The 10,000-nt window shown below is 50.6% G+C and overlaps 1 protein-coding gene across 1 annotated transcript in view; it reads right to left on the bottom strand.

Annotated features, from left to right (window-relative positions):
- LOC117743861 (protein kinase C epsilon type-like) overlaps positions 1–10,000 on the bottom strand; it is a 46,902-nt gene that overhangs the window by 24,411 nt on the left and 12,491 nt on the right. The window contains exon 2 of the mRNA XM_034551763.1: positions 8,769–8,832. Within this exon, the coding sequence (XP_034407654.1) occupies positions 8,769–8,832 (64 nt within the window). The remainder of the gene's footprint in view (positions 1–8,768; positions 8,833–10,000) is intronic.

Raw genomic sequence — 10,000 nt, 5'->3', positions numbered from 1 at the left:
CCGCCTGCACTTACACCCTAAAGCCACCAGATGGCGCTGACACCAAGCGGCTGAAAAGACGGTCTGAGGACGGTTTGTGTCTAATTACAGAGGGTTTCCCCTGTGGAGCAGCAGAGATTTCAATTACTGACTAACACTATTAATTATACACACGCGCACGCACACACACACACACACACACACACACACACACACAACACTTCAGGTGAGCACGTGTGAGAGAGAGAGAGAGAAAGAGGGGGGGGGGGGGTTACTTTCATAAATGGTCATGAATACATTATGTGTGATTCATAAGACAGACGCAGGTACTGAAAGGTTTTTGTTGTTTGCTGAGCAGTTTTTTCTTTCTTTGGTTATTTTTTGTGTCTCACAGGTGTGAGCGTTGTTGAGCTAAAAGTTACATTTCTATTAGAGAAATCTAAATCGGCAACATCATTGATTTGTTGACCCCCGCGACGGCATCAGGCCTCTTTTCCTCTGGCGGCCAGGTTCACATCATCAACCACCTTCATCACCTCCATCTTTACCATAACAATATCTCCATCTTTACCATAACAATATCTCCATCTTTACCATAACAATATCTCCATCTTTCCTCTAGCATCACCTCCATCTTTACCATAACAATATCTCCATCTTTACCATAACAATATCTCCAGCTTTACCATAACAATATCTCCATCTTTTCCTCTGGCGCCATCCTCCATCTTTACCATAACAATATCTCCATATTTTCCTCTAGCGCCACCTCCATCTTTACATAACAATATCTCCATCTTTATCATAAAAATATCTCCATCTTTACCATATTATCTCCATCTTTACCATAACAATATCTCCATCTTTTCCTCTGGCGCCATCCTCCATCTTTACCATAACAATATCTCCATCTTTTCCTCTGGCGCCACCCTCGGGACGAACCTCCACCTTTGTGAACCTCGTGGACTCGCCATGCGTTCCTTTTTCTTCCCGTCATGTCATCCGCCCGTCCTCACTCTTGCTCTTTGCCATCGCCTAGCAACTGACGACCGCTGCCTAGCAACACTGTTTGACTTGGCGTCGGCCAGGCGACCCCCCTTTGACGACGATGCTTCTTAAACTTCATGAGCACCTTGAAGCATTAACGAGACTTAAAATCTGAAGTGAAGCCATATTTACTCCTGACATTCAATTGGTGCTCACCGGCACTCTGATTGATGCTCCTCCATCATTTTCAGTCATAACAAAAACAACGTTGTTTTCTCAAATTAACACCTTTTCTTTTTCCGTTTTCCTTCTTGTATCTGATATTACTTTGACACGAGGTCCCGCTAAAGTTAGCCAGCCCACTCTCAAAACGCCACACACACACACACACTCCGCTAAATGATGGCACAAACTGGACGCCGTTGGCGCCGCGGGGCAACATCCGTTCATCTCACAGGAGGGACGATGCAGACGGAGACGATGGAGACGGAGAGACGATGCAGACGGAGAGACGATGGAGATGGAGAGACGATGGAGAAGGAGAGACGATGGAGAAGGAGAGACGATGGAGAAGGAGAGACGATGGAGAAGGAGAGACGATGCAGACGGAGAGACGATGGAGAAGGAGAGACGATGGAGAAGGAGGGACGATGCAGACGGAGAGACGATGCAGACGGAGAGACGATGCAGATGGAGAGATGATGCAGACGGAGAGACGATGCAGACGGAGAGACGATGCAGACGGAGAGACGATGCAGACGGAGACGATGGAGATGGAGAGACGATGGAGACGGAGACGATGCAGATGGAGAGACGATGGAGACGGAGAGACGATGGAGAAGGAGAGACGATGCAGACGGAGAGACGATGGAGAAGGAGAGACGATGGAGAAGGAGGGACGATGCAGACGGAGACGATGGAGACGGAGAGACGATGCAGACGGAGAGACGATGGAGATGGAGAGACGATGGAGAAGGAGAGACGATGGAGAAGGAGAGACGATGGAGAAGGAGAGACGATGCAGACGGAGAGACGATGGAGAAGGAGAGACGATGGAGAAGGAAAGACGATGGAGAAGGAGAGACGATGCAGACGGAGAGACGATGCAGACGGAGAGACGATGGAGATGGAGAGACGATGGAGAAGGAGAGACGATGGAGAAGGAGAGACGATGCAGACGGAGAGACGATGCAGACGGAGACGATGCAGACGGAGACGATGGAGATGGAGAGACGATGGAGACGGAGACGATGCAGATGGAGAGACGATGGAGACGGAGACGATGCAGATGGAGAGACGATGGAGACGGAGAGACGATGCAGACGGAGAGACGATGGAGATGGAGAGACGATGGAGAAGGAGAGACGATGGAGAAGGAGAGACGATGGAGAAGGAGAGACGATGCAGATGGAGAGACGATGGAGACGGAGACGATGCAGATGGAGAGACGATGGAGACGGAGAGACGATGCAGACGGAGAGACGATGGAGATGGAGAGACGATGGAGAAGGAGAGACGATGGAGAAGGAGAGACGATGGAGAAGGAGAGACGATGCAGATGGAGAGACGATGGAGACGGAGACGATGCAGATGGAGAGACGATGCAGATGGAGAGACGATGCAGATGGAGAGACGATGCAGACGGAGAGACGATGCAGACGGAGACGATGCAGATGGAGAGACGATGCAGATGGAGAGACGATGCAGATGGAGAGACGATGCAGACGGAGAGACGATGCAGACGGAGACGATGGAGATGGAGAGACGATGGAGACGGAGACGATGCAGATGGAGAGACGATGGAGACGGAGACGATGCAGATGGAGAGACGATGGAGACGGAGACGATGCAGATGGAGAGACGATGGAGACGGAGACGATGCAGATGGAGAGACGATGGAGAAGGAGAGACGATGGAGAATGAGAGACGATGGAGAAGGAGAGACGATGGAGACGGAGACGATGCAGATGGAGAGACGATGGAGACGGAGACGATGCAGATGGAGAGACGATGGAGACGGAGAGACGATGGAGAAGGAGAGACGATGCAGACGGAGAGACGATGGAGAAGGAGAGACGATGGAGAAGAAGAGACGATGGAGAAGGAGAGACGATGCAGACGGAGACGATGGAGACGGAGAGACGATGCAGACGGAGAGACGATGGAGATGGAGAGACGATGGAGAAGGAGAGACGATGGAGAAGAAGAGACGATGGAGAAGGAGGGACGATGCAGACGGAGACGATGGAGACGGAGAGACGATGCAGACGGAGAGACGATGGAGATGGAGAGACGATGGAGAAGAAGAGACGATGGAGAAGGAGAGACGATGGAGAAGGAGAGACGATGCAGATGGAGAGACGATGGAGACGGAGACGATGCAGATGGAGAGACGATGCAGACGGAGAGACGATGCAGACGGAGACGATGGAGATGGAGAGACGATGGAGACGGAGAGACGATGGAGAAGGAGAGACGATGCAGATGGAGAGACGATGGAGACGGAGACGATGCAGATGGAGAGACGATGGAGAAAGAGAGACGATGCAGATGGAGAGACGATGGGGATGGAGAGACGATGGAGACGGAGACGATGCAGATGGAGAGACGATGGAGAAAGAGAGACGATGCAGATGGAGAGACGATGGGGATGGAGAGACGATGCAGATGGAGAGATGATGCAGACGGAGAGACGATGCAGACGGAGACGATGGAGATGGAGAGACGATGGAGACGGAGAGACGATGGAGAAGGAGAGACGATGCAGATGGAGAGACGATGGAGACGGAGACGATGCAGATGGAGAGACGATGGAGAAAGAGAGACGATGCAGATGGAGAGACGATGGGGATGGAGAGACGATGCAGATGGAGAGATGATGCAGACGGAGAGACGATGGGGATGGAGAGACGATGCAGACGGAGAGACGATGCAGACGGAGACGATGCAGACGGAGACGATGGAGATGGAGAGACGATGGAGACGGAGACGATGCAGATGGAGAGACGATGGAGACGGAGACGATGCAGATGGAGAGACGATGCAGACGGAGACGATGGAGATGGAGAGACGATGGAGACGGAGACGATGCAGATGGAGAGACGATGCAGATGGAGAGACGATGCAGACGGAGAGACGATGCAGACGGAGACGATGCAGATGGAGAGACGATGCAGATGGAGAGACGATGCAGACGGAGAGACGATGCAGACGGAGACGATGGAGATGGAGAGACGATGGAGACGGAGACGATGCAGATGGAGAGACGATGCAGATGGAGAGACGATGCAGATGGAGAGACGATGCAGATGGAGAGACGATGCAGACGGAGAGACGATGCAGATGGAGAGACGATGGAGACGGAGACGATGCAGATGGAGAGACGATGCAGATGGAGAGACGATGCAGATGGAGAGACGATGCAGACGGAGAGACGATGCAGACGGAGACGATGGAGATGGAGAGACGATGGAGACGGAGACGATGCAGATGGAGAGACGATGGAGACGGAGACGATGCAGATGGAGAGACGATGGAGACGGAGAGACGATGGAGAAGGAGAGACGATGCAGACGGAGAGACGATGCAGAAGGAGAGACGATGGAGAAGGAGGGACGATGCAGACGGAGACGATGGAGACGGAGAGACGATGCAGACGGAGAGACGATGGAGAAGGAGAGACGATGGAGAAGGAGAGACGATGGAGACGGAGACGATGCAGATGGAGAGACGATGCAGACGGAGAGACGATGCAGACGGAGACGATGCAGATGGAGAGACGATGGAGATGGAGAGACGATGGAGACGGAGACGATGCAGATGGAGAGACGATGCAGATGGAGAGACGATGCAGACGGAGAGACGATGCAGACGGAGACGATGCAGATGGAGAGACGATGCAGATGGAGAGACGATGCAGACGGAGAGACGATGGGGATGGAGAGACGATGGGGATGGAGAGACGATGCAGATGGAGAGACGATGCAGACGGAGAGACGATGGGGATGGAGAGACGATGCAGACGGAGAGACGATGCAGACGGAGAGACGATGCAGACGGAGAGACGATGCAGACGGAGACAATGCAGACGGAGAGATGATGCAGACGGAGAGACGATGCAGACGGAGAGACGATGCAGACGGAGAGACGATGCAGATGGAGAGATGATGCAGACGGAGAGACGATGCAGACGGAGAGACGATGCAGACGGAGAGACGATGCAGACGGAGACGATGGAGATGGAGAGACGATGGAGACGGAGACGATGCAGATGGAGAGACGATGGAGACGGAGAGACGATGGAGAAGGAGAGACGATGCAGACGGAGAGACGATGGAGAAGGAGAGACGATGGAGAAGGAGGGACGATGCAGACGGAGACGATGGAGACGGAGAGACGATGCAGACGGAGAGACGATGGAGATGGAGAGACGATGGAGAAGGAGAGACGATGGAGAAGGAGAGACGATGGAGAAGGAGAGACGATGCAGATGGAGAGACGATGGAGACGGAGACGATGCAGATGGAGAGACGATGCAGACGGAGAGACGATGCAGACGGAGAGACGATGCAGACGGAGACGATGGAGATGGAGAGACGATGGAGACGGAGACGATGCAGATGGAGAGACGATGGAGAAGGAGAGACGATGGAGATGGAGAGACGATGGAGACGGAGACGATGCAGATGGAGAGACGATGGAGAAGGAGAGACGATGCAGATGGAGAGACGATGGAGACGGAGACGATGCAGACGGAGAGACGATGCAGACGGAGACGATGGAGATGGAGAGACGATGGAGACGGAGACGATGCAGATGGAGAGACGATGGAGACGGAGACGATGCAGATGGAGAGACGATGGAGAAGGAGAGACGATGCAGATGGAGAGACGATGGGGATGGAGAGACGATGCAGATGGAGAGATGATGCAGACGGAGAGACGATGGGGATGGAGAGACGATGCAGACGGAGAGACGATGCAGACGGAGAGACGATGCAGACGGAGAGACGATGCAGACGGAGACAATGCAGACGGAGAGATGATGCAGACGGAGAGACGATGCAGACGGAGAGACGATGCAGATGGAGAGATGATGCAGACGGAGAGACGATGCAGACGGAGAGACGATGCAGACGGAGAGACGATGCAGACGGAGACGATGGAGATGGAGAGACGATGGAGACGGAGACGATGCAGATGGAGAGACGATGGAGACGGAGAGACGATGGAGAAGGAGAGACGATGCAGACGGAGAGACGATGGAGAAGGAGAGACGATGGAGAAGGAGGGACGATGCAGACGGAGACGATGGAGACGGAGAGACGATGCAGACGGAGAGACGATGGAGATGGAGAGACGATGGAGAAGGAGAGACGATGGAGAAGGAGAGACGATGGAGAAGGAGAGACGATGCAGATGGAGAGACGATGGAGACGGAGACGATGCAGATGGAGAGACGATGCAGACGGAGAGACGATGCAGACGGAGACGATGGAGATGGAGAGACGATGGAGACGGAGACGATGCAGATGGAGAGACGATGGAGAAGGAGAGACGATGGAGATGGAGAGACGATGGAGACGGAGACGATGCAGATGGAGAGACGATGGAGAAGGAGAGACGATGCAGATGGAGAGACGATGGAGACGGAGAGACGATGCAGACGGAGACGATGGAGATGGAGAGACGATGGAGACGGAGACGATGCAGATGGAGAGACGATGGAGACGGAGACGATGCAGATGGAGAGACGATGCAGACGGAGAGACGATGCAGACGGAGACGATGGAGATGGAGAGACGATGGAGACGGAGACGATGCAGATGGAGAGACGATGGAGAAGGAGAGACGATGCAGATGGAGAGACGATGGGGATGGAGAGACGATGCAGATGGAGAGATGATGCAGACGGAGAGACGATGGGGATGGAGAGACGATGGAGACGGAGAGACGATGCAGACGGAGAGACGATGGGGATGGAGAGACGATGCAGACGGAGAGACGATGCAGACGGAGAGACGATGCAGACGGAGAGACGATGCAGACGGAGACAATGCAGACGGAGAGATGATGCAGACGGAGAGACGATGCAGACGGAGAGACGATGCAGACGGAGACAATGCAGACGGAGAGATGATGCAGACGGAGAGACGATGCAGACGGAGACGATGCAGCTCTCAGGCCTGACAGTTCATGTGTTCTCTGCAATGCAAACACATTTAAGTAATGACTGCAATTTCATCCACTCTCACACACACACACACACACACACACACAGGTACATAAATACATGGTATGAAACCGCAGACAGAAACCGAGAGAACGAAATCTAATAAAGGTTCAAGAACAAATTTATGAGCAAGAGAAGTCCCTGTCCTAATGACACCTCTCTCTCTCTCTCTCTCTCTCTCTCGATGATGTAACTGGTCCATTAGAGAACACTCCACTTTACTAATCAATTCATCAGCCCTCCCCACCCCCTCCTCTGACCTCCGGTTAACTCCCCCTTTCTCTTCTTCCATTCGGTCATGTCTCTCGTCCAATAAAAAAAAAAAATGGCCGTCAGATCCGCCGTGACCTGCAGCGACTTCGACCCGACGCGGTTCTCGTGTGTGTGACGTGGGGAACGGGTCGGGTTAGTTCACGGTAGTTCGGGGCTTTTCCTTTGATGTTTCAGGCCATTCATTGGGGAAATGTGACTGTGAGGGATTCGCCAGAGAAAACGACATTTGTTTTTGTTTTTTGTACATGTTTACAGCACAAACAAACAACGTTGGCAGTTCACGTACTTCGTTATCATGATGTAAGCTCGTAAAATGTTGTGTTGGCGAGAAATGTGAATAAATCCAGTTGCTTGAAGGACATTTTTTAACAACATAAATAGATATTAGAGATGAATTAAGACCCGTTTTTACGAGCTCTAATAATACACCATTAAAACTACTAATGGCAAGATTTGTTTTAATCCATAAAATAACAATCTTTTATTTTGCTCGTCATTTGAATTGTGTGTTTTTAAAGAAAAAAAACATTTGACTCCAACAAAGTAAAAGCATAACTAACATTTAAGATGTTTTGATGGTTTAAAACTGTTTAAATGTTTTTAAACCACGTCTCTCATCACCGTGGGTACGAGAGGAAGACGCACAAATACACAGGAAACACAAACATCTACTTCCTGATCTACTTCCTGATCTACTTCCTGATCTACTTCCTGTTGCAGCGACAGACGTTCAGTCTCTACATGCACACGCACGCCGTAGTGAGAGATACCACGACTTTACAACGGCAGAGTTACTCACACGAAGGAGCTTTTACACACACACACACACACACACACACACACAGACACACACACACACACACACACACACACACACACACAGAGGGAGAGAGAAAACAGCCGTCTAACGCTCTCTTTGCATTAATAGGTCATTTTCAGAAGAGAACATGAAACCAACGTGGATGAAGCAATACCATAAATAGATTAAATTGAAAATATGTACATTCACACATTTATAATATGATATATTATAGATATTTATTATATTTCTGATTGTGGCCAACATTAGTTTTCTACAGTAAAAATAAGGGGAACTCAGTAGTTGAATCTGATCATCCGGAGAGAGAGCGAGAGAAAGAGAGAGAGAGAGAGAGAGAGAGAGAGAGAGAGAGAGAGAGAGAGAGAGAGTCTCTTCAGACTAAAAGCTTCTGTGACTGTTACGCAACATCTCTTTTGCGTCATTAAATATTAAAGCAAAGGTGTGACGGACGACAGCCGTGACGTAAAAGTTCTCTCACCTTCACTTGAAGATCCGGACAGGTCGATAACAACGTACACCTTTCCCTCGGGCTCCAGGTCAATCTGCACACAAACACACACACACACACACACACACACACACACGGGATGGAGAACAGAGGATAAGGGAGGGCAGGAGCAGATTATGAATTCAAAATATATAATAAATTGTATCTGTCGCAAGTTGTGCACGGCGTTGACGCGACATAGCCAACTGTAGCCAGAACTACACTTGCCTCGTCATATTAAACGTGATGAATTGTGATTATTTTTGGCATTCTGCAGCCCTTAAGAGTCCTCTGTCTCAGTTTCAGATGCACACACACTGCAACTTATAACCGACAACTCCAATATCACGTTTCCACTTTTTAGACTGAGCCATGAAAGAAAAACAGACGGCTGGAATTTTTCTTTCCAGACAAAAGAAATTAATAAAACATAACTCTAAAATATTGAAATAGCCGTTAATATTCATTCTGAGGACTTGAACATGTGTGAAATAGTGTTTCCCATTTATTAAGATGATGATTTGATGTGCATACAAACATGTATTGATATTGGAAAAACATTTTAATAAAATAAATCTTACACTATCTACACACACACACACACACACACACACACACACACTGTGGTGTACTGGTGGGTTGACACATATCCTGTCACACACCCACACATCATATACACACACACCTCTCGCACACTCTCAGAATGTGTTTGGACCAGAGAGAAGCTCAAGGGAGTGAAGACGACTGCTGCTCTGAACTCCATCGAGAGTCCGCACGCTTGTGTGTGTGTGTGTATACACAGCCAAGTGTGTGTGTGTGTGTGTGTGTACACAGCCAAGTGTGTGTGTGTGTGTGTGTGTGTGTGTGCATTCAAGCTTGTTTGTCTCGTGAAAAGCAAGTGGGCATCGGCTACCGGCAGCTTGCACCACCCACGGCGTCCATAACAACCCCCCCCCCCCCCCCCCACCACCTCATTTGCACACACACACACGCACACACACACACACACACACACGTGCACAGTGAACAGTACTGAGTGAAGACTTGGTGCAGCGAAGGCGAACAGGCGTGGGTTCAGTAATGTATACAGTAGGAGATAGAAAGCAGAGAGAGAGAGAGAGACGGATGAGGGGGAGGACAGAGAAAGTTTGTTGGCTCGTACCAATGCCCCCCCCCCCCCCCCCCCCCCCCCCCCCGCCTGCAATTATTTTGTTTTATTTGTG

This window comes from Cyclopterus lumpus, chromosome 15, assembly GCF_009769545.1.
Source record: "Cyclopterus lumpus isolate fCycLum1 chromosome 15, fCycLum1.pri, whole genome shotgun sequence".
In the NCBI taxonomy this organism is placed as follows: Eukaryota; Metazoa; Chordata; class Actinopteri; order Perciformes; family Cyclopteridae; genus Cyclopterus; species Cyclopterus lumpus.
The sequence above is the reverse complement of the archived record's forward strand: the minus strand, read 5'-3'. Positions and strand labels throughout refer to the sequence as shown.